This window comes from Haemaphysalis longicornis, unplaced genomic scaffold (assembly GCF_048455015.1).
Source record: "Haemaphysalis longicornis isolate Haplotype H1 unplaced genomic scaffold, Haemaphysalis longicornis Haplotype H1 scaffold_1, whole genome shotgun sequence".
Classification (NCBI taxonomy): Eukaryota; Metazoa; Arthropoda; class Arachnida; order Ixodida; family Ixodidae; genus Haemaphysalis; species Haemaphysalis longicornis.
This window is the reverse complement of record NW_027526203.1, coordinates 479,267,624-479,293,622: the sequence shown is the minus strand read 5'-3', so window position 1 is coordinate 479,293,622 and position 25,999 is coordinate 479,267,624. Positions and strand designations below refer to the sequence as shown.

Sequence of the window (25,999 nt, the reverse complement as noted above, 5' to 3'; positions counted from 1 at the left end):
TGGTGCTCTACGTACGCACCCATGCGTCTCTTCTGGAGCCTGGAAAAGGGTGGGTTGGGCCTCGTCAACGTGGAGCTCAAACTGGCCGTCCGGCTGACGCTGTACTTTCTGGCACGACGCGACCTTTTGGCAGCCAAGCAGTGCCTGGGTACCACGCATTTGTCCCCGTGGCTTGCCACGACAGCAACTTTGGCACACCCGCCACCGGGTTCCGCAAAGTTGCGTTGGCCCTAACGCTGCTTGAGCAGCACTTTTCTTGGGAATATCTTCTAAAAGCAAATCCCAAGAAACTGTACCGGAACCTTGTGGAAACGCTTCTTTAACAAGAACCCGCAACACCTGACGGCGTATTGAAACGTGTAAAAAGACTACCTGTGCCTACCAGTTATAATGACTTTTTTTCCGCATCCGCACGGGAGTGCTGCCCGCCAAGTGCATGTTTGGAAGTCAGGGGTTTATACCTTCATGGCGGTACCGATTACCTTCTCTTCGGAAAAATGGAGACTGCAGAGTGAAACACTGTGGCTGTTTTCTGGGACGAGTGTAGTGCAGACTGCATGTATCGAGCGATGTGACCTGTCATAGCCTGGCCTCTGTAGCCTGAGCGACCACTAAAAAAATAAGGCGCTTCGGGGCCGCGTGCATGCCCTGGGGCTCCACTTGCTGTGGAAGGCTCGAATGGTCGCGGTGGGGTGAGCTAGGAGCCTCAAGCTTGGCTGGCGGCACTTTACAGCAGAGAACGAATGGACCGTGAGCGCGATAAGGGATCAGACCTGACACAGAGCTCCGCAACTCAGGGCAAAAGGGATGCCAAGCCCTACAGCAGTTCAAAGAAGAAATGCATCGCTGACAACGCGTGTAAGACGCTGGCTGTGATACCAATAGGTTTATCAACAGTTGCCTCCACAAAACCAGGTGTACGTCTCTGTCGTGAGTATACACCCACATGCGAGCCTGTTACCTTCTCAGCATTCTCTATTGTGTCCCTTCGATATTACAGTGTCTCGAAACGCCATAGTTTTTTTGCCGTTTCCTTCTATGTTGCACCCGCCGTCTTATATACTGTGTTGTGGGACCTGTGACGTTAGTGAAGGCTCACCTGAAGGGGGCCAGCTCTTCTTGTTGCGACAGCACGTATTCGTACCGTTGCTGGTCACTGCCTCATGTGTGCCAACGGATTATGTATATAGTATGTATACGTGTAAATCAAGGTTATGGTTCGGGAAAAAACTGCGATGGTGGCTCAGTCGAATAGACGCCGGTTTCACAAAGCGAGGGACCCAGGTTAGATTCCAACCACGGGATACGTTTTTTTCGATTAGCTGCGCATGTTATTGTTCTCCACCGCTTTTAATCCGGTACCCCTCGGGCAGTTGGGGTGGCCCAGCGTAAGAGTCCCCGGTTCGAGTCCTGGGACCTCCCTAAACACACTATTTTCTTAAGGCCCCCACTACCAACCCCTGGTCGTAGGCTCCTTTCCTGATCGCCACTTTCCCTCACACTTCTTTGCCTAACTTTTCCCCCTTTCGACTTTGCCAATGATGACGGTTGTCTATTAACGATCCTCCCGGACAAACTTAAGCGGCTCCGCCGTTGAAACTGGTCCCGTATCTGCTCGCTTCGCTGCAAACGTTTGTAGCAAGACTATAGTCTTCTGCCCCGCCTGCCAGGATACTGATTCCCACATCTCCAATCTCACGCGGTTTACGTGTTTCAGCTCTTCCGTGAGAAGCGCAATTAACCTTTTAATTGTATCTAAATTTAATGTTCCCGCGTTCACCTTACCGCCGCACCATCTGTTGGTACCTTTTGTTGCTGTTGCGCGCTACGAGCGCAAGGCACCAGCGCGAGCCCTTTTGCATTTTTGGTAAAATATTGTTTTTCACCAGTTTATTATTTGCTATCGCAACACTTCCGCCCACGTCTATGTTTCATTGAAAGAACACAGCTAGTATCAGTTATGAGTTAATATTTTGCTTCAAATATCCCTACCGTTTCCGATTGATTGATTGTAGGCAACCGACGCAACACAACCGTACGGCGCGCCGACGCAACACAGGCGTCGAGGCACGCCGTAGTGGAGGGCTCCGGATTAATTTTAACCACCTGGAGATCTTTAACGTCCGCCGAAATCTCGTACACACGGGCGTTTTTGCGTTTCGCCTATATCAGTAAAGCGGCCGCCGTGGCCGGGAATCCAGCCCGCGACCTCGTGCTCAGCAGCGCGACGCCTTAGCCACTGAGCCACCGCGGCGGGTCCCCTCCCTAGAGTTTTCGTTTTGCTGGACAATGTTGACAGTATGAAGAGTGCTATAAGGTGTAAATTGGTTTGCCTTTACAATAGTGCCGTTCAAGAGCTTTAAATTTGTCACGCGTCTCAATCGAGGGACAGACGGACAACCCCACATGTTAGCGTTAAAGAAGCACAAGAAGGGGGCTATCGGTGCAGCGGGGATTAAAGTGCTTTGTTTGTAAACAGTTCGAGAACATCGAGCATGTATTTCTTCAGTGCTGGGCGGCGGTTTTCTTTTGGGACGCCCTCCAGAGGACGATCAAGAAAGAGCTGCCACTTCGCCCATGTAGAAAATGAGGAACATGTACCCTTTGATGTGGTGATGTTGACCGGCCTCTCCAGTATTTGGAGTTAGAGCATGGCCTGGCTCCACAATGACGCGGACGCGTGGTCGACGCAACAGTGGTTCCGGGAGAGCGTATCTGAGTTTTGTTGAAGTGCCGAGAGCAGAGGGCCCCGTTCCTGAGCTGCTGCCAATGTTTGAACCTCTGACCACACTTAAAGAACTTTAATGAGAAAACCGGCCCACTAAAGGTCAGGGACATATAAACATGTTTCATGAGTAAATATTGTTTAGTTACATGTAAATATTGGTTGCTTGTGTGATGTTGACTGCAATGTCACCAACAGGTAACAAATAAAAACAAAAATGCGCCGACGATTACCATACTCCCTAATGCGAAACTCGTTCGCAGCGCAGTCTTCCGGTCACGGCGCACATCTACTGCGTTTCGGGATGTGATCGCGGGATCACACCCTACTGCGTGACGTGCTAATCCGCTTTAAGACCGCAGCGTCTCGCCGCCATCGGTCAGCGTGTTGTTGCAAATTGTGTTTCAACCTCCCACGCAGATGTCACGTGGTTTAGATTAGCGGCGAACGGAACAGCTGCTGGGGAAAGTGTCAGGGCGAGGGTGCTCCTTGGTGGTGACGTATGGCGAAAGTGTGAGGAGGAGGCAGTAAGAGAGATGATGCTGTGGCGGCGCCCCAGCAGCTTGCGTCGTCTTGGAGCGTCGCTTGGAGCGTGCCCGCAAACGGGCACGCTCCAGGAACGATGACGCTGGGGCTGAGCCACGAGTGGCGAGTGCTGACCACGCGCTTGCGGTGCGCGCTGGGCACAAGCGTAGAATAAAGCGGGGCCCCCAGTTTGGGTCCACGGCGCTGTAGCGTGCAGACGTGTGTCTTCTCATCTCTCTGTCGCCGTCGCGACATTGGCGACCCGGACGTTGCAGCGGAGCCACGTACTCAGAATGGACCCTCCCCGCGACGCCAGCGGTCCTTCTGTGTCCTCCGCTGCCTCTTCACCTGGCATCTCCGCCGTCGCTTGCCGTTTGCCCCCCTTCAGCGCTAAGCACCCCGACGTGTGGTTCCTTCAGGCCGAGGCAAGCTTCCGAGTGAGTCACATCACGTCGCAAGAGACCCGCTTCAACCATCTACAACAGTCACTGCCTATTGAGATCGCGGTTGAGGTTCGTGACATCCTTGCCAACCCGCCTACCACGAACCCTTACGACACGTTGAAGGCTGTCATCTTGAGCCGCACGAGCCCTTCGGAACGGCAGCGTTTCCAGGGGCTGCTTTCTGCAGAGGAGTTGGGTGACCGTCGACCTTCGCAGCTCCTTCACGAACTGCAAACCCTGCTCGGCGACGCACCTTCTGCCACGGACTCCCGTTTGTTGAAGGAACTTTTCCTGCGACGGCTCCCCTCTTCTGTGCAGATGATCCTCGCGACTGCTTCTGACCTTCCCTTATCCGCGTTGGCCGCGCATGCTGACAAGATAATGGAAGTCGCCACGTTGCATCCGCCTTTGTCCGCGGTGGCATCCGCTCAATCTTCCGACCATACCACCGTGGCGGCGCCTGCTACTCCTTTGCCCTGACCGCTATCCGACGACCTCGCCACTCTCCGAGAGCGCATGCAAAACTTGGAGGAGCTTGTCGCCTCGGCTGGTTACAGCTCGCCGCCGCCTCGCAACCCTCGAGCTCGCCGGTTTTGCCCTTCTCGCCGTACCCCGTCTCCGCAAGTATTTCGCCAGGAAGGCACAACGCGCCAGCCACCTCAACACCCTGATTCATTGTGCTGGTACCATCGCCGCTTCGATGCAGCGGCGCAACGTTGCACCCGTCCTTGCGGCTGCCCGGGAAACGGGACGAGGGATCGTTAGCGGCGGCGACCGATTCCCAAGCCAGCGACAGTCGCCTCTTCTACATCACAGATGCAACCAGTGGTCAACGTTTCCTAGTTGACACTGGTGCTGAAGTGAGTGTGCTCCCCGCTATTTCCTGTGACCGCACTCAAGCACCACTGTGCCATCTCCAAGCTATTAACAAGTCCAGCATTCCCGTGTACCGAAAAAAATCCCTGATGGTAAACATCGGCCTACGCCGTGCGTTCCGCTGGATTTTCCTCGTGGCCAACGTGAGTCACGCCATTCTAGGAGCCGATTTCCTTTCGCACTTCGGCCCCCTGGTTGACATGGCCCGAAAAAGAATCCTGGACGCCACAACCGGCCTTTCTGTCATCGGCAAATCGTCTCCAGTCCATCCGTTCGCATTCACGCTTCTTTGCGACCTACCTTCTCCGTACCGGGAATTGCTGAACGAGTTTCCTTCCCTGACTGCCCCTCCAGACTGGACAAAGCCAGTGAAGCATGACGTCGTTCATCAGATCATCACCACCGGTCCACCTACGCACGCCGTGGCTCGTCGACTGGCTCCAGAGAAACATAAAATCGCGGAACAGGAATTTCACCACATGGTTGAAATCGGCATTGCTCGCCCGTCATCGAGCAACTGGTCCTCGTCGTTACACATGGTCCCGAAGAAATCAGGAGACTGGCGACCCTGTGGTGATTACCGCTCCTTGAACGTGGCCACTGTACCTGACAGGTACCCCCTACCTAATATACAGGACTTCACCAATAACCTCAGTGGATGTACCATCTTTTCAAAGCTTGACCTCCAAAAAGCCTACCACCAAATCCCCGTAGCCGCGGATGACGTCAAGAAAACTGCCATCATCACACCGTTTGGCCTCTTCGAATTCACTCGGATGCCTTTCGGGTTACGCAACGCAGCTCAGACTTTTCAGCGCTTCATAGACGTCGTCCTCCGTGGTCTTCCTTTTGTTTTCGCCTACACAGATGACGTTCTTGTCGCCAGTTCATCGCTATCTGAGCACCTGCACCATCTGCGGATAGTTTTCGAACGCCTAGCAGAGCATGGCCTCATCCTTAATAGCGACAAGTGTGCGTTCGGGTTGCCGTCGTTGGAGTTTCTCGGTCATTTCGTTGACTGCAATGGAATTCGCCCTCTGCCAGACAACGTGAAGGCCATAATCGACTTTCCCCGACCTGAGTCCTTGCGACAACTGCGCCGTTTCCTAGGGCTGGTGAATTATTACCGACGGTTCATCCCGGAATGTGCGGCCATTGTTCAACCTCTCGAAACTTTCCTTCAAACTTCCAAGTCTCCCGAGTGCAGTCTTGAATGGTCTCAAGCCGCTGATCGCGCATTCACTACCATCAAGGAGCGCCTGGCCTCTTCTACCCTCCTCGTGCACCCGCGCCACAACGCTCCCACAAGCCTGATGGTAGATGCTTCCCACTGTGCGATTGGAGGTGTACTTCAGCAGCACATCCGCGGCAGCTGCCACCCGCTCGGTTTCTTTTCGAGGAAGCTTTCTCCCACTGAGCAACGGTACAGCACTTTCGGACGGGAACTCCTGGCGGCATACCTCGCTGTGAAGCATTTCCGCTTTTTCCTCGAAGGCCGCAGCTTCGTGATCTTCACCGATCACAAGCCTCTTACGAACGCCTTCAAGTCATCGAAGACTACATATTCTCCCCGAGAGACGCGACATTTGGCTTATCTTGCAGAGTTTACGACGGACATTCGGCATGTCAAGGGAGTTAACAACATTCCAGCCGACGCCCTTAGCCGTATTTCCGCCATACAGCGCTCCGGTTTCAGCTCTCAGGAGTTGGCCCAAGCCCAAAGCGATGACGAGGAGCTCCGAACTCTACGTTCTTCAAACAGCTCCTCTCTGCAACTCGAGGACATTCTATGCCCTGATTCGGGAATCAGCATCGTTTGCGACATTGACCCGGTCTCAGGCCGCAGACGGCCGTACCTTCCTGCGTCTCTCAGGCGCATTGCCTTCAACTCTATTCACCGTCTCTCTCATCCTGGAGTTCGTGCCTCACGGCGTTTGATTGCCGAGAGATACCTCTGGCCGGGCATGAATACTGACGTACGCGCCTGGGCCCGTTTCTGCCTCGCCTGCCAACAATGCAAGGTCTCTCGGCATACCACATCGTCTCTGGCTACTTTCCCACTACCGGACTCAAGGTTCTCCACAATTCACGTGGACCTTGTTGGCCCACTACCACCATCTAAGGGCTGCCGCTACATCTTAACAGTGATCGACCGTTTTACCCGCTGGCCGGAGGCTTCTCCAATCGACGATATTACGGCTGAGACTGTTGCTTCCACGCTTATGTCGACGTGGATCGCCCGTTTTGGCGTGCCGTCGGAGATTATCACAGACCGTGGCCGCCAATTTGGGTGCACACTCTTTCGCCGCTTGACATGCCTACTCGGTGTTACTCACCTAAAAACAACGGCCTATCATCCTCAAGCCAACGGCATGGTCGAGAGGTTTCATCGTCAGCTCAAGGCCTCGCTGATGGCTCACGAATCACCTGAGCAGTGGGCAGTTGTGCTGCTAGGATTGCGCACTGTCATCAAAGATGATCTTGGTTGTGCCGCATCCCAAATGGTCTACGGCACGTCTTTGCGATTACCGGCAGACTTCCTGGTCCCTCCACAGCCTCAAGATAACCCTTTCTCTCCTGGCCCATCCTACGTAAAGGATTTAACCCGGTTTTTCAGCTATATCCGTCCCCAACCGCCACGGCCGTGTTCCACAAAACCCACTTTTATTCACCCAAGTCTTTCTGTCAGCCAATACGTTTTCATCCGTGTCGACAGTGCCCGCCGGCCACTTCAACCGCCCTACACCGGCCCTCATCTCGTCATTTCACGCGGCGAAAAGACGTTTACAGTTCGCGTTAATGGCCGCGACACTGTCGTTTCCATCGATCGCCTCAAGCCCGCTTTCACCGAGGCTGAACCGCCTGCCTTCGACACCACCATCCACCACTCCACCCTGAACACCACCACTCTCCCCTCCGTTCGCAGCACCACCCGCGAGCATCCCAGCGCAAAGACTGTCCGTTTTGCCGACACTCCGTCTGAAGAGGGCGGGCTATGTGGCGGGGCCCCAGCAGCTTGCGTCGTCTGCTACCACAAACGGGCACGCTCCAGGAACGATGACGCTGGGGCTGAGCCACGAGTGGCGAGTGCTGACCACGCGCTTGCGGTGCGCGCTGGGCACGAGCGTGGAATAAAGCGGGGCCCCCAGTTTGGGTCCACGGCGCTGTAGCGTGCAGACGTGTGTCTTCTCATCTCTCTGTCGCCGTCGCGACAATGCCATAGCCGCGAGTGCCGCCGTCCTCCTCACCCTTCGCAAGGCGCTCCTCTCCGTTTTCTTTCTGCCTCCACTGCTTCGTTCAGTCACTCGGTTAAGCGGACGCAGAAGGACGCCGCCACCGCGAAACCCGGGTACCGGCCGCCAAAGAGCTGCTCCTTAAAAAGATGACTGCTGTGTTCGAAAAATGCAATGCGTATCTTCTCAGCTATCGTGAAAAGACGATGAAATGGCCCTTTTCTCTCCTCCGCCCAGCTCTCGCACTCTGCCGTTTCGCTCCTCACACGATAAGCCCAGGGGTGGTTCGCTCAATTTAACTTATTTTTACCGCGTTCCCCAGATCGCGCGCTTTCTATTGGAACCTTTTGTTACTGTTGGACTTGCATTCGGCACGAGGTGTACGCTCAAACGTGAGCGCTTTTTGTATTTTTGATTCATAATATTTTTTTCAACTTGTTTTTTTTATTTGCTATCGGAAGTAACAGGCGACATCTATTCTAACTTAAAAGAACATCGCCTAGTACGAATTGTGCATTGATGCTTTGCCTCAAAAGGCCTAACGTTTTAATTTTTTCGCAACAATGTTGACAAGTACGATGTCAGGATAGTGGTACTGAATGACAAGTAGGATAGTGGTACTGAATGACGAACACCTGCACTAGTAGCTTTATTGACCAGATTGGGACGAGGAACCAACTTTTGAGGAGTCTAAAGCACAACCTTGATATCCACGCGGCCTGCAATCTTTTTGAAATTCTGAGATACGTTCTCAACGTATGGGGCCACAGCAAGTTTCGTTGGGCACTGGCTAGCAGGCTGTCCCTAAATAGAGGGTGGCAATAGCGTCCGCTTTACCAGCTTCGAATGAGATCTATAGACCGCGAGTAAAGGCCCTCTTGGCCTAACACACATGAGTGGTGGGAAAGAGTGAGACTGCGTCGTGTCGGCCTCGTGCAAGTGTCACTCTCAGACGGTAGCCGCGTCACGTCAAAATCAATTCTGAGGATCGCAACGCCGGCTCCTCGCCGGTCGGCCGCCTTCGCCGCTGCACGCACGAGTTCGGCTACGTACGCCGGGCGCGAGCAAAGTCCCGCTGTAGGAACGACCGTACCGCAAAGTGTTGGCGCAGCGTCGTTTCCAAGAGAGAATGGCGGCTGAGACCATCGGTTGTGCGCGCGGTCCTGCGCTCGTCGGCTCGGTTTGCGTCACTCGCAAGAGTGTGCCTGAAAACAGCCTGCCCGCATAAAATAACTCCCCGCCTGTTCTCGGCTACTTCGAGCTCGCTCACTAACCGTAAGCTTTCGCCGTCACATTTATTGTACGATGTTACAGGAAGAGGAGTGATTGATGCTTCGATCATGCAAGCTTCGCGCCTGCATCTTCAGTGCTGCTGGTGACGTCGGCGAATGAACGAAGCTTACAAACAACCACAGCCAGTTTCCTAGAAAGGAAGCCCCGTGGCTGCCGTGAGGCTGCATCGAAGCGCCCACGACGAGTCGGTTCCTGCTCACACTTACTTCGGCGATGCCATGCCTGCGGCTGGAACAGCCGTTGTATCTGGACGGAGTCAATTGCGCTCTGCTGCGTAACGTTTCAGAAGCCACTGTGTCGGGAGGGGGTTCTTTGACTCACGCGCGCCACAGTGAGATACTTGGAGGAACACTGGGCTTTGTGGACGAACGGGCAAATGACGCCTTACCGGCAATTGTCGTGTCTGTCGGGTGCACGCTGACATCGACGTTGTTCTGGCTCTCGTGGCGCGACTTCTGGCGCCGTTGCTGTTGGCAGTTGCAGGACCCACCGCATGACGGGCGGCTGAAGAAAGCCCTGCACGAAGGCCGCAAGAAAGGCGACTTTGTATCATTCACACGAGGGCGCACAGACTTCCTCCACAATCCTTGAACAAGGTGGTCGAGAAACATATGTTGCTGAGTTTATTAGCAGGTTTATTCGGCTGAGTTTATAAAGAATAAACCTTTAAAGGCCAACGGCCGCTAAATTACACCTCGACCAAACTGTAGCCCTGCAAAAAATGCATGGTTAATAAATTGCAAGCGTTAAATATATCTCAGAAACAGACGGCGCTGCATCTACCGGGGATCCCGCTAACCATATCGTTCCATAGTGCATAATGCTCAATGTGAAACTTAATGGTGCAGAGAAGCACATTAAATGGAATTTACATTCCAACCGGTGACCATTTGCTCGCCGGCAGCACTTCCACCTCACCGTAATAGCGGGGCTATTCTCAATTTCGCCTTCCAAATCGCCCATGTTCGGTGGCGGCTTGCGGGAGCATATTTGAGGTGTCGTATTTTGGGCCGTGCAGTCTTTTTAGCCGCACTATACGGAAACAGGATTTTTCTACCACCGCATTCACAACTAACACGCGGCGGAGGAACCACTTTCCGGCCCCTAGAACCAATTCATAGCACCTTAACACCCTACTAAACGCTATGTACACCACCCTGTACCCTGCCACCCATACCATCTGCCCTGTGGCTGGAACCTTATGCCACGTGGTATGGGAGGGCCAACAGACCCGTACTTTAACCCCTAATCCATGCCCTACGTATGAGCAGTGACTGGACCACCTGACCAGCTCCGAGCTCTCGGATCAGCGCAGACCGGTGGAATGGGCTCGGACAGCCAGCTTGGACTAAGGATACCTCTCACTGGGTGGAGGCCGTAAGAATGTCCTCCTGTTCACAAGCATTTAAATATTTAAATGCTTCCCTCTCTCTCTCTCTCTCTCTCTCTCTCTCTCTCTCTCTCTCTCTCTCTCTCTCTCTCTCTCTCTCTCTCTCTCTCTCTCTCTCTCTCTCTCTCTCTCTCTCTCAATTAAGGAGCATAAATGTTCACTGCAGCTGGCCTTTAGCGAAGCCGTCAGTCGCGCCATCGCTCAGGATTACCGTATGCGGTTTTACGAAGTGCGTAGCCATTTTTCTTGGGTTGATCTGAGAATGCGTGCAGAGCGCTGCTCCACTCAGGTTCTGATATGGCAGCCTGACGGAGAGCCACATCGTGGCCGTAGCGAGCAACTTTTCGGGCTCCTGCTTGACTGCGGTATTCGTTCCAGACAAATGGCAGCAGAATTTGTTTTGTGATGTGGTAATTATTCGCACCACAAACCCTCCGTGACTGCAGCTGATGGAGCAAAACAGCACAAGAAGTTCGAAAAACCGGGGCGTCACTCCGTCGAAGGCAACAAACATGGCTATTCGAGGCGAGCGCGCTGAGATGTAATTGCTGCGGCGAAACGAAGTGCGTCACCGAGGCAGACTGTCCCGCCACTGCATCGTGTCGCGTTGCGCCAGTGGGAAGCTGGCCAGACGGACACCGCTACTTTGTGCGGGCAAGGAAATTCCCAGCCACACGGCAATGCGATCACCACGCGCGTCTGGCGCTGTGGTAGCTGACCTTCGTTCCCTGCTGTTTTATCGACGCGGGCTTCCCAATGAAGTTATGTACAAGGCCTGCAATGAGACTCATCTGAGGACAGTACTGATATATATCGTAGCGAGAATACAAACATCGCCACAAAGGGACAAAAAAGCCGGCCTTTTATATTGAGTGCTTGCTTTTCGCGGTTCGGGGGCAATTTTCTCAGCATTTCATCGCTTACAAGCCTCGCTAGCCGGCTGCAGCTTCTCAGCGAAAGCGTCGTAAAGTAAGCCGTATCAATGGCGAAATAATGAGTATCTCCTTTATGAATTAATGCACGTTATTTGGGGGCTGCTTGCTTTACCACAAATACCCACCACGACAGCTGAGGTATTCGGAACTCGCAGAGGTCCGAAGAGTCCATTCAATGTGGCTGCACTTTTGTAATTTGGGGGGAACTTTGAATGCGCCGTTTTATTTCGTACAAAACCAGTTTTTGGTCACTTACTTTTTTGCTTACTATGTAATTTGTAAACGAAGAACCGGGCAACAAGAGTTTTTTTTTTTTTTTTTTTTACCACAAAACACAATTTGCGCTGCCAAAGGCACGCTTCGGTCCTACGCAATCTGGTTGCAGAACCACCCGTCCTTCCCATCGAAGAGTAAGCGCCGCCTCGATGTTCGCGCTGACACTAGCGCCAATTTCCCCTCTAGTTATTATTGTACGAAACACTACGGCCCCAATCGCCGCGCGCCCCAGAAATATGTTGTAAGCGCGCTAGTTCCTTTCGACTCCACCAATTGGCATTGCGCACCTATACCTATGCATTCCAACACTATGCGGCACATAGTGTTAGAATACGAGGTATCCATCCAAATATAGAGGGAAATATTCGGGTTCCAGAAGCCCTAGGATTTAAGGGTAGAGGCAGTTAACTTCAAGGCTGTCGAGGCGACGAAAAGAAGATTAGAATGATGGTGGATGAAAAGCAGAGAGGGGAATATTGCCTGGGACAGCAACCACCCGTAGCAGAAAAAAAAAAAAAGTATTTTGTGCCTGCCCTAAGAGCAGCGCTACTATTAAACAAAGAATGTATACATAGATTATATTAGTTTTTTCGGTAAAATGATACGTCATTATTCCGTTACAAAAGGGATGCCACTAGCAATCAATCAATCAATCAATGCATTGTTGCAGAAAGTTGTCCCCGACATAGTTTTTGGTATGAAGCTCTATGCTCTTATCTGAGTTGCTAGTGATGACGGATACGTTGAGTCTGCCGGGGTAAAGTTTCTGGCTGGTATGTGGTGGCTGCCGCCGAAGTGCCCCGAGTCAATTCACCGCCCATCGCCGGCCGTGGGAAAAGTAATAGAATAGGATGCCTTGATTCAGCCGCATCTCCGCTGTACAGGGTGAAGACACGTATACGTTGACACCGCCATTTTGGGTCACTCGATCTCCGCCGCTGCTATAATTTTCTGCGCACCGCGGTTTACTCGCGAAGTTTGAATCATCTTATCTATTTCGCGTTGCTGGGTCTTGCGGGAAAACTAAGCGTTGAGCACTTTGACCCAATAGCGATGGCACGGGACCGCTCAGGGGGCGTCTCCACCCTGTTCGGCGGCGCTGGCATCGATGTACAGGTGGTACAGGCGGGGACTTAAATTTGCAGACCACGCGAGCGCATGGCAAAAGCCACCGATGCGCGCTCTGGAGGCCCGGCGCCTGTTGTCGAGACCGGCGCGGCGCGCATGCGCGTCCTGTTTTACTCGCAGGCACGCCGATTTCGTCGCTCACTTCAGCGGTGCTGAGACGGTCATTGAGGCACCGCAGAGCGACGCGTTTGTAGCATTCCTTTCTTTCCAATGGAACATTTGGGGCCTAATGTGACGATTGCGCGGGCTTTGGCGCAAGGGCTTATCGTGTCCTAATAAACACTTGCGTGGAAGGTTTTATTTGTTTCTTTTGGGCCTTATCGTTATCGGGGAAAAGTAAAATTAAAGGCAGCTACTGATCAATGCTGAAATTTAGGTTGCGACTTTGGATACTGCGCGTTGGCAAAGCTTCCAAATGAACGTTGAGCGAAGGAAGTATAAGTTCGGAGAATTCCTCTGAAGCCCTTCGCTGCCGGGGTCAGGTAAAAAAGCGGGCTTCTCTGAAAACTTCCCTCTCAGTGTCTAAGCAGATTGGAAATAACTTTTGTGGCCCAAGGTACGTGCAGACACGGTCAGAAATGGGGTGGAAGCTGCGGTGCTTCTCCCGCAGAGCCCATTTTGAGATTAGTCATTGAAAAGGGGGGAGAACCACAGAAGAGCGGCCTACGAGGGAAAGACGGAGGCACAAAAAGGAAATTCGGGGAAGCGATAAAAAGGCAGAGGGGATACCCCGGCTTCCTGGTTTGTTTTTGGTTGTTTGTTTGGCAGACTTGTTTTGGCGATTGGTACCGAAGGAAAGCTTTCATTGAAGGGAAGGGTCAGGCGTTCCACGCTTTGTTAGTATTCGTGCGCGCAGCGATGACACTGACAGACAATTTTCCCGGAGTACTGAGAACAGATATGCTTCTTCTGATGAAGAAAACAAAACGTTAAGCGATGTTGCATTTACCAAAAAAAAGTAATTACCCACGAACAAGTCAGAAAAAGGTCAAAAGATGAGCACGTATCTTCGCACTATTTGCTAGCGCGATGGTCCTTCTTATTCGCCCCGAGCGCGAACACAGTCGGCCCCTGGCGGCGGCGGCGGGATGAACCGCTCCTAGTGTGGATGGCGCTCTCGCGCCGTCTGCTTTTTCACGTTGCGTGCGGCGCAAGACGCGTGCTGCACGCGACAAAACAACCAATATGCGTGCTCGTTTGGCAGTAAGCAATGACATAGTTACCTCTAGCTGCTTGCGCATCTCCTCTAGAAACGCAATAATCAGCGGCCGTTGCGGGTTAATGCGCTGGTTTAATTCCACGAAACATCTTCGCCCTGGTCACCGCTTGAGTGTGAAACGTGTTATAAACATTGCTTCCACACATTGCACTGTTCTTATTGTTGAGTGCAGTCGTCTGCCGTTTCGGGAACGTCGAAGGGTGCTTTTTGAAGGTGGCGTGGTGATTATTTCAAGGATAAAAGTTTAGCACGCGAAACGGGTAAGAAGCGACAAGACCTGTGCATACGCGTGCAAATTCCACACCCTTGTGAAATTGCGCTGTGTCCTTATAGAAAGAAGAAACAAACAAAAACATTTACACTGCACACGACCCGTGCGCTATCGCCCATACATTACCGGACACGTATTTTACACCCGCAAGCGCCTGTGTGATCGTGTCCTTCCCGTACCTTTTCTAAAATAAATACCATTTTTGGACAGTCGTTGTTTATATTGAGGAGGAGGAATAAACATTTATTCAACTGTATCTAATTGCTAATTTTACGAATTATTTAAAATAAGTTTCTATGGATGCGCAAGAGTATTTAGGGGGGATTTTTCGGTAAAATTAAGCAGTTGCGAGTTTTCGTCTGTCATGTGGCATTTCGTGCGTCATTTTCATATATATCATTTTCAAATCCGACATTAATCACCTTGTCCAGAAACGTGTCTCACTCAGCATAACCAAATGCCTTATATGGTCACGTCTTAACCTCTTAGGGTGGACCTAAGTTTAAAGAAAGAGGAGAAAACCCGTAATATGATGCACGTTGTTGCCCACATGTGTGAGGGGTGTGTGCCATGACTCGCTGTTTTTTTTTTTCCCACAATGCTTGCTTTCAGTACAATTTTGAAAAAGACGAGCCACAATTCATGGACAATCCCGGACCAAAGGGGGTTAATCAGTTTTGAAAATACGTACTGCTTTTTCACCGCTAAGAACACGACGCCTAGTGTAGTTTCGATTGTAAGTACTACTGATAACCATAGTTTGGCTTTTCGCGTTACATGCGTTCTCGAATTCTCGCTGGTCTGGCAATGTTTGCAGGACCCCCCCCCCCCCCTTTCCGAAAAAAAAACTAAATGCACAGAATTTCATTTTTTAACCAATCCTCAAGAATTAAATGCCAAGACAAAAGCGATATCCAGTTTACAAAATATGGTAACCCGTCCCCGCAACGGGTTCCCGTAACCGGGAACCCGTTGCGCTGATTCGCAACGAGAAATAAAAAGGAAATGTTTTACTACATCTGCAACAGCGCAACTTCATTTATTGCCATCTTTAGGGTTCGTAAGCGACCTTATACGCAAGAATGCAGGCACCTGTTAGATTTTAAAAGGAACGCAAATGGTCAACAGAGCAGCCTCAACAGAAAATTTGTGCTTGCTGTGAGGTCCCAGAAGCTTGGTTTGCACACTGTAAACCTGCTTGTCACTTGGCGAAAACCTAGCTAAACGTCAGATGTTGATTGTACTGCGTGCGTTGACAATTCAATTGGCAAGTTCACTTGCGACGAAAGCCGTAAATAAGTGATCCGAAACCGATATTCATCAAATCTTCCTTCAGAGTCGTTAAAATTTCATTTAAAAGACCCGTCAGAGCGGTTACATTTATATCTCTGCGCTGATTAAAATTCAGTAATTTTATGTTGCCTTTTGAACACACAAAAAATATCGTAAGCTCTTAGAAAGAATTTCGGGGCAGTTAAGTAGTGTTACCACTTCAGAGCATCCCAGAAATGATTGATTGATTGTGGGGTTTAACGCGCCGACGCAACGCAGGCGATGAGGCGCGCCGTAGTGGAGTGCTCCGGATTAATTTTGACCACCTGGGGATCTTTATCGTGCGCCGAAATCTCGTACACACGGGCGTTTTTGCTTTTCGCCTCCATCAGAAAAGCGGCCGCCGCGGCCGGGAATCGAACCCGCGACCTCGTGCTCAGCAGCGCAACGCCTTAGCCACTGAGCCACCGCGGCGGGTATCCAATAAATGCAAGAATGCGTCCTGCTACCAGTGAAAGCGATTGAGATTACCGTTGTAAACTGAATTTCAGAGATCGAGGCTTCCTGATTTGTTTCTATTTATGCTTTTATTGAAGGCTCAAAGCCATAGTCTGGAAAGATCGAGCTTGCTATGAGCCACAACGTACAAGTTCATTGTCACAATTACGGCCATTCTGAGATTCCCGATGAGTCGTCGCTTTTTTTGGCGTAGTAATGAAAACTGACTGCCACTTCCATTGTATACATTGAACGTTGAGGAACCGAACTACAGCATACCACTCTTGTTTGCACCTTTCGTGCGCACATACGGCGGAAAAAAGGCCCGAAGTGCGCCCACAGTGTGCATTCTTACGGGCCGCTCACATAGAGATAATATACTGACTCTAGAGGGAAAGCGCGCCGCTGAGCCAATGCATTGGAACCGTACGACACACAGTGGCAGACATGATACAACGATTTGAAGGTTGCCAGCTGAGCTTTTGCTTACTAAAAACGGCGAAAGTGATAGGCTGTAATCTGGCAACGTGCTACTGTGGCGTTTCCGCGTACGGTTAGCAAAGCATGCCGGGATTAATTGTAACATGGCGGACCGCTGGCCAGGCGGGTTTTGTGTAGGCGGCGTCGACAGCATTGCGTAGTTTATCTCCTGTGGGTAGGTAACCGACGTGTTTTTGGTTTAGCGTACGTGTGACTTATATGTACGGAGACTATTTGAGCAAGATGTGGCAACGCTCACACAACACTTGCGCGCAAGCTCGAATGCGACTGTTCGCATGCGCGAGGACGCCAAGGAGTGAGCTGATCCGTACTGGGCGCACAGAAAAATGAATCTCCGTATGATCTCCGTGCATGTTTGCGCTGTGCCGCGTTTTTTGCCATTCTGTGACATTTTGCGAGTCGCTCAATGCTTTTCAAACAAAGTGAAATGAACTGTGGCTTTAGCTCAATGTAAAACCTTTATTGACACACACAAAAAAACATCGCATGGGCCAACGCTGATATTGCCGGTGACCGGTGAGTCGCGGCGCTTTGAAGCACAGGAACGAAAGAACGCGGTCGATCGCAGGCCAACGGAGTGGAAGAATGCATGCCAAGGGAGTATGCTAAATACAGACCGCGGCGTGTCCCGTTTTCCTTTCTGTCTGTATTCGTCAAGTTCTAGCTGCTTTCTACCACTTCAAAGGGAAAGCTTGCGGGACTGAATGGGCAGTATTGAATGGGCAGTAATTTACCGCACAGAGCGCGTGAGGAGACAACACTGACTTATTGTGACTGATTAAAAAAGAAACCGCATTTTGCTACCTATTTTTTCGTTCTACCTTCACGAACGATTGCGAGAAAGTTCGAAGCACGAAGAGCTGTAAGAAGTTACATGAATAAAACAACTGGAACCGAACGATTATAAAAGCTCCTTTTATTTCTCTTCCAACGGGAACGATCGCTGGCTGCCACGCCGTAGCCTGTAGTGAACTTGCGGTAGTCAAGGTCAGATCGGAATCGCTGTTCCGGCGTCAGTTCAGGGGCAATAGATAAGGTGCTTAACGTAAAGAAAGAATGACAGCCTCGCAAGCGCACGGGGAGGCACATGCTCAGCGCGTGCATCCGAGTTGTATAACTTGTATACGTTTTGCACGCACGCAGATCTGAGCCGGATACTGCACACATACACTGCGCAAGTTAGGCGCAAGGGCCTCGCCACTTCCTAGCACGCTTAAAAAAATTGAAACCAAAACGGAACTATGCACTTACTCTTTCTCCGCTAATTAGAGCTTAGTTACACTAAAAGGTTTTTATGAGGCTAGTTTTAATTACTGAGGCAATTATTTGTAACTATTTTGCTTCAGTTCTTTGTTTTAGTTAAATAATTACGGCAGAAGTTTTTAGAAGGCTGAATACAATTGATCTGGCAACCATGGGAATTGTATCCTGTCAGCGCCCACGATTCGTACGGTCTCGGAGCTAGCTTTACCCCCCTGGCCGCTCAGCGGAGCATCCACACTAGCAGCGCGACGCTGTCGCCACCTACATGTCGAGCTCACGGCGAATACCAGCATGTTACTCAGTCAGGCACATTTCGTCTCCTTGCTCGTGTGCGCGTGCATGGCACGTGTTGCTTGGTGCTGGGACTTACCAAATCAGTCGCAATGTGTTCGTCTAGATCGTCTGAGGCCAAGAAAATGTGCGGCTTTTCACTGTCGTAAATTTGGGTGTTTACGGTGACCGAGTTACGATTAATTCAACTTCAAGTCATGCGAAAATGGATACATGCGATACCACGAGAGGAATTTCATCGTACGCAGAACTCCAGGGTGAGTGATCTTACGAACTGAAGAGGCTGTATAGTGCGAGAAATGCAGGACTTTTTTTGGTGATCAAGACTACGTTTCCAAACTACCCTGCAGCACATAGGCATTGCAACGTACACAGAAGTGAAGATTTGGCCGCGGTGATGTGACAAAGACAATTTTTTTTTTTTTTTTTTGCTAATGGTCGGTTTCAAAGGAGGGCATTGCGGACGGCCTCTTCGCATTTTATACAGTTTTGCTGACACGTCACCCTTTTCCTGGTGTCGCTGTTGTGTCAACAAAACTTTATAAAATGCGAAGAGGCCGTCAGCAATACCCTCATTTGAAACCGACCATGCCAAGCGTTCTGGAGGAAGACCGACTGCGCATGATCCACCTCTTCCAAGAAGGTATTAGGCAGCGCGATATTGCGAAAGCCACAGGACGACCACTATGCACCGTGAATCGCATCCTGCAAGCGTTCCGCGATGAGGGCCGGTTCAAGAATCTTCCCCGAGGACGCAGACCACAGGCTACGACAAGTGAGCAAGACATGCTAATCGTGGCCATCGCGGCAGTAAAGCCGTCCCTGACGTCTAAACAAATCAAGTGTGAGCTGGACCTTTCGGCAAGCATGAAAACTGTTCGACGCCGCTTACGTGATGTGCGGCTACGAAATTGTGTCCCTGCTAGAACGCCCAAGCTATCCGAAGCGAACAAGCTTGCGAGACTGCTTTTCGCAGAAGACCACGCAACCTGGACGGCGGAAGACTGGAGCTGTGTTCCCTTCACGGACGAATCCAGAATTTCAAGCCGTTGGGACCAGCGCCAACGCATTTGGTGGGCCGTGAACACCAGGTATGAGTGATGCAAATGTTTTTTTCTTTTCTTTTAAAACCAAATAGTAATAGAATACACAGCAATAGTGCAAATATAATTAAAAGATAGACCAGGCAAACGAGCCCACGACAAGCTTTCGTGTTGCTTGCATGTTCGTTTACGTGAAGGTTTGTTGCCACTCACCACGCGTTTTGTAGTGCAGTTATTTCATATCTTTGTTCCGTGTATCCCTCGCTAGCAGTCAGAACTATTGCGCTCCCAAGCTTGGGCGACAAGTTTCTTTTGACTCACAATGGGAAAAACGACGGCGGAGCATATGCAGTCATTTAGGTGCCTACAGCACTGCCTTTCCCGGAGCGAAATTATGCGTCGGGTGCATCTGTCGACAATGGCCCAGAGATAAACAAACGTCCGAACGATTTCGGCACTAACATACTGCGATTTCTTTCTTCCTCAGATTCGAGTCGTGCAACCTGCAGCGGATTTCAAGTAGCGGCCGGTGCGCCGTTAGCGTGCGGGGTGCGATTTCAAGCCATGGCCTCGGTCCGTTAGTTCGTATCGAGGGCCGCTTCAACGCGGCTGCCTTCGAGGACATCGTTGATAGCGTGGTGATACCCTACGCCCTAGATGGTCCATTCGCGGATGGACTGTATTATTTGCAGTACGACCGAAGCCCGATACACATGGCTCGGTCAGTAAAACACCTACTGGACGAGCGAGGCGTGATGGTGATCGAGTGGCAACCACAGGGGGCGGACATGAATATAGTTGAAAACGTGTGGGGATCAATGAAGTCCCTTAGCAGACGACAGATACAGGGCGGCTCGCGTGACGCGTTGTGGCAAGCTGTCGAAGAGGAGTGGCAGCGCCTCCGGGCTACCGACTTCGAGGCGCGCCTTTTCGAGAGCATTCCTCGACGTGTGGCGGCTGTGTGTCTGCCAAGAGAAAATTCACCAAGTATTGAAGTGTCTGAAAAAGGCTCCCGCCACTGCCTTTGTTGTCCAGGGGCTGCTGCCTATCCCGGCTACTGTTTGCCATGACACTTGCATTTTTACCATTTTTTTGGAATAATGCCACGGCTAATTGGCAGTTTTCGGGTTGTCGCTCACCGTCATCTCATTTGTTTTAAGTGCGAATGCATTTCTTAAGCGAGCCTGAAGCGTCCGCCGCCGTCCGCATAGCAACAGCTGCGGGTGCGCGCGCTCCTCGTCTTCCTTGGCAACGGGGGGAGATGGGCGCGCGCTGCCTGGCCGCTGACATGGCACATACCCACGTGGGGGATTGGCCAGGAATCTCCTCGTCTTCCTTGGCAACGGGGGGAGATGGGCGCTCGCTGCCTGGCCGCTGACATGGCACATACCCACGTGGGGGATTGGCCAGGAATCGGGCGTGAGAAGGGCTAAGCACCCGCTTAAAGGAGTACTGACACGAAATTTCAAAGCTGAGATACGCTCTAGCAATCAAGTACAACGACAACACAAATAGGTGTCTGTGAATAAATGCATCTTTCTTTCTTTGTAGTTGTGTGTGTGTGTGTGTGTGTGTGTGTGTGTGATCTCTCTTTCGCGAACATTACCTAACCGCGCAAATTCAACTCCTGCATTCGCACTTTCACATTCTTCCCCTCGGGTAAATGCGGGGAATTTTTTTGTTGTTGGCAGAAAGCACTTGCTTCGATCTGTATGCCTCAGCACTGTGCGGCTGCTACCTTGCTGAAATAAACCGAGTTACGACGTCGCTGCCAATGGGCTAATTTATTTTCTTTTGGTCTTTTGGCATGCATGCAACGCCTCAGGATCAACTCCTGACCGCACTAAACATAGCTTTGGGCCAGTCCCAATGGTCGTCCCAAGGTAGTATGAGGCATCATGCTTCCTCGAAGAAAACCATGCTTCCTTGCAAGGCATACTGTTGAGCTCATGAGCTCAGCAGTATGCTTTGCGAGAGCGTGCACGCGTTTCCCATACAAGCGCTGGCCGCAGCTACAAGCAATACGCCCCGCGACAAACACCTTCAGCTGCAGTGGTGCTAGTACTTTCATTGCTTGCAGCGCTGTTGCGGCATGGCGAAAAGGCAAGCATGCGAACGAGCAGAGGGCAACATATCGGAGTGGGACACGCAGCCTCGCTCCCTTCATCTCAACTGCGCATGTCCGGGAGTTTTCCAAGGCCGCTGCCAGGTGACGGCACCGCTATCTTCGGCCATGCGCTCCGCGGTTCGCATTTGAATTGTCCAGACTGTACGCGCACTTTTTAGAGGCTTCTGACCAATCACGCGCGCAGAAATCGACGCCCCACGTACCTTGCGCTGTGTTACACCTGATCGTCTGCTTTCAGCCAATCAGGGCTTGCTCGAAACGGACACTTTGAAACGGACACGAGATGGACCTAACTCACAACTCCGCTCCAGAGCACTTCTCCGGGCGACCTTTGATGACGGTTTTTGTTTTCATAAAACTTTCACCTTGTCCTTCTTAGTCCTCTTGCATCCTTCTTGCGCAGGCGCGTCATAATGTGGCTCGTCAAACATGACGCTTTCGTCCCGTGCTTTCCTTTCTGTGTTCCGTCCTACAATGCTAGTACAATGTACCCAGAGAACATGAAGCCGTTTTGAATATAAATTCACTGCAGTATTTCCCTGCGTACTGATGGTGTATTTTGGTAAGAAGTCATACAGCATGCGTTCATTCAAGTTGCGTAAAAAGAAAATTGTTGCGTAGGTTCACGGGTTTCGTGCTCCGGGTGACGATACAATCATTTGGTTCTGCACTGAAAATGTAAAACTGCGCTACACGCAATAAGGATCGTTGCCCCAGTGAACGCTCCTTCGGCGTGCGATAGACAGTGCGCGTGATGTGTTCGTGCATCTGGCCGCGAGGCAGCAGAAGAGCGGGCTTCTCTGTCCCGCTGGCGTCAGTTGCCGATTGCAGATGCGCACCTTGTGGCGAGGTTGCTGAGTCCCGCGGCTACGACTGCAGCACTGAAGACGAGGCCGACCGCAGCGAACACGAGCAGCGCAGCGCCCGCCTCGGTGCTGCCGCTCCTCAGGAGCTCGGACAGCCGGTATCCTGCGAAGATGCACAACACGCGCCAATGCGGTCTGGCTTTGTGCACACAACATGAGCGCCCAGTCAGAGCAGTTTGTACCTGTAAGAAATGACCAGCAAGGGACAGAACCAAGGAAGCTCCTCAATCGCCATTATCATCATTGTCATCAACAGCCTGCAGGTCGAGGGCCTCTCTCATTGGCCTCCACCCGCTCCTGTCCTGCGCTGCCGGAGTCTATTCTTTGCCCTCGATTTTTTCATTTCGTCTCTTCATTTTATCGTTCTTCTAGTCTCGTATGCAATCGTGGTCCACCTAGGTGTTATCAGATAGTCACACAACACGCCAGTCCAAGTCAATTTCTTTTTTTTTATTTCCACTGTGACATCTTCAACTCGAGTTCGCTCCCTGATCCAGGATGCTCGTTTCCTGAACCTGAGTGTTACTCCTATCATCATTCGCTCCATGTCCCGTTGTGCCAACCGAAGTTCCCTTTCTAGAGGTTCAGTAATGCGCCAAGTTTCCGCTCCATGTCATCATGTGTACAAAACATTGATCGTATACCTTTCTTTTTAGGGATGTTGCGAGTGCTTGCCGAGTGTACCCTAACCCATTCCAATTCTGTGCCGGATTCCTTTCTCGTGGTTTTGGACCAGAACTCACCCCCTATCCAAGGTAGTGATTTCTTCAACTCTTGTAGTCTTCCGTTACCTATGTTGAAAAGGGCGCATTCAGCATGGCTATTTATGGTTACTTCAACTGTAGTCATATTTATTTTTAGCCCCACGGCCACGCATACTAATCTTAGTTCCTCAATCTTTTTTTTTTTTTTTTTGATTCACTAAGAGACTATCGTTTGCAAAGCTCAAATGGCTCAAGCAGCCCCCGTTTATCCGTAAACCAGCGTTTTCCCGGTCAAGCTTCCTGAAAACCCTACCCAGCAGTGGCGTAACCAGAAATATTTGTCGGAGCGTGGACGACAAAAAGGCCGAAATCCAAAGGGGAGAAAGTGGGGAAGGCAGAGCTCAGAAAATATCGGCGGCTGTTCTGACAAAGATCCTTTCTTTCTTTCCTTGCTCACCTATCCCGCTTCCTTGCCGCCACACTGCCGCGCTCTGACGTGCGACAGACTGCTTGTGACGAACCCTGTGACGCACGAAGCTCTGAACAGTACGGCTGCGCTATTGGTGGGCCCCGTTAAATGCTGTAGACAATCAGCGTTCCCGGCTCTGGGAGAAACACGGTTGCGCGCTACACCGGAGGCACGGACGAATGTCGATCGTCGCCATCCATTACATGAGCTTAGCTGAGTTTGTGGATATAGCGCGTCGTTTACAAGGTATGAATAACGCTGAAAAATACGGAGAGTCTCTGTGGGCACAAACGCCCGCTACACGCGCCACCGCGGCAAGCATCTGCCTGCACGGTCGACAAGCAGCCCACTGTGCGGTGTATGCACGATACGGCATACACCGGAGCAGCTAAAACTTGTCACCGCCCGCCAGAGCGGGAATATTGCTGAAAATTGGTTTGCAAATACGTGAAAGGGGGTGATAGTGCAGTGAAAGATTGTGCGGGGGATCGTCGTCGTCGCGGCCTCGCAAAGCAGTGTCTGGATAACTGCGGCGATGCTAAGCCTTTTCCCAGACCTCGGTGGGACCAGTTCACCGCGGCAGCGCCGCATGCCGAAACGCTAGCGAGCCGCTATAGTCGTCGGTGGCAATCTTCAATTATTGTCGTTAGCGAGCATGTTGTGTTTGGAAGCCCCCTATCTGGCCTTCAAACGCTCGTTTCCGCTATTATAAAACTGACGTGCCGACTTGGGCACGGCCGGCGCGAGGAGCCGTTTGTTGCGGCCAGCCACCAACCGACCACGCTGAGGGGTAGCGGATGTAGTAGGCGGAGCCTGGACGTCGTCTCCTTAAAAAAAAAAAAAAAAAAAGAAAGAAGCGTGACGTCCCGCCGAGCGGAGCCAATGGCTGCCCGCATCTCGGACCAACCCTGTTTCTCTAGGTGGTCTTGCGCCTGGTTGGTGGCGTCACCGCTTCCACAGTGCTTTGGAGGCGCAGTGAAAGAGGAAATGCGCCAGGCCTTGTTGCGGGCTCTTTTTAATGAGTGATAACTCGGCTAATACTGAACGCTTTAAAACCATTTTTGCGGCAGGACGTTCTTTGAATAATACTCCAACGATTGCGCACGTAAAATCGCAACCTTTGGAACCCTGTTTAGGTCCCTTTCAATATCCCATTCTACATTCTTTTTTGCTGTTGTCAGCTCTAAGCATTAGACGTTTTGCCATAAGATACCGAGTTGTGTAGGTTACACAGTGCGTGAATTGTGTCGCATTCCAGCTTTGGTATAATGACTCTTTCGTAAGCTGTGACGAGTTTACTGAACAAGCCAATAGTTCCCATCTGGTTTGTTTTCCTTGCGTTGAATGTAATCTACATGTCGTAGGTGGACTTGTTTTCTCTTTTTGGTGTACTTAAGTGTTGCGCAATGAGTTTTTTGTACATGGTATAGTGCTTTTCCATCTCCGCGGTTGTCTTTGGCTGCCGGGCGCTGCCGCTCAAGCGGCTTTGGCAGGCTGGCCTACCTGTATTGTCAGTTTTCTTTGGAATAAAGTGCTGTTACTACTACTATTCTGCCCGTGCATCCCTCAAATATGTCGTCTAAGGGCCTTCACTTTTTCTCCTCCATTCCATGGTCCTTAACGATTCCATCACTGCTGCGGTGTTTATTGAATCAAGTGCGTTTTCATAGCGAGCGGATAATTATACTATGCGGATTTTCTATCAATTGGTTGATGACATGGATGTCATTCATTGTAGAGTATACTTTTTTAAACCAAGCCTGTTGACTGGGCTGTTGGAAATATATGCTGCCGCTTATGCGGTTATGCGGTTATGCCTTGGACAACACCTTGCACAGAACCGACAGCAGTCTCTTGGTCTGTAATTGTTAAGATATTTGGTATTTCCCTTCTTGTGAATCAAAATTATATTTGTGTTTTTACGGGTCATGGATACCTTGAAAGTCCCGAATCATTCTGCGAGGAGTTAAGCAAGCTTTTCTGGTAAAATATCTCCACCCTGCTTAAAATGAATTAAAATTTCAATTTGTTGCTCTAAAGTGGCAAAAAAGGCATTGCCGACCAATACAACTAAAGTGGATCCAATGCTCGAAAATGCTCGACTTATCAAGGCGCACCGTAGGCGGTGGTAAGTTAAGCGCTTTAAAATGCGTTTACATGCTTGACATGTGTAGCAAGAGCGCATGTATACGATTCGTTGCAGCATTTCGCGGCGAACTCTTGCTGAAACGTGCACTCTACATGTCATCAGCTTCCCCCAATTGAAATCACTCTGTGCACACTTACAACACATACAGCGGTTAATGCACACCCCCTCGCGAATTAAGCGTAGCCACCGGCTGACGGAGGTGCGCCTAGGTGGAGGGAGAGCATCCGGTATGCGGCCACCTGCCTCCGAAGCTGCCGTTGCTTGCGGCCCCGATGGCATTGACATTCCGTTGTTTGCGCCGGCCGCAAGGCTTGCTCAACTTTGCCCCACCCCACAATGCGCACATTGAGCTTTTCACTACGAACCAGTATATGCCTACGCCCCCCCCCCCTCCCCCCCCCGTTTTCATTCCGGTGAAGCCGATTTACTCGGCCCCGCTGCGGCGCGCCTCCTCACCACCGCCGACCCCTCTTTCACAACGGTTATCACAACGGTTATTCC

General features: G+C 51.1%; 1 protein-coding gene across 4 annotated transcripts in view; it reads right to left on the bottom strand.

Annotated features, from left to right (window-relative positions):
* LOC144156328 (uncharacterized) overlaps positions 1–25,999 on the bottom strand; it is a 157,345-nt gene that overhangs the window by 93,474 nt on the left and 37,872 nt on the right. For all 4 annotated transcript variants that reach the window (XM_077688301.1, XM_077688303.1, XM_077688300.1 and 1 more), the window contains 2 exons: positions 22,150–22,279; positions 9,484–9,611 (listed from right to left, as the gene is read on the bottom strand). In XM_077688301.1, the coding sequence (XP_077544427.1) occupies positions 9,484–9,611; positions 22,150–22,279 (258 nt within the window). The remainder of the gene's footprint in view (positions 1–9,483; positions 9,612–22,149; positions 22,280–25,999) is intronic.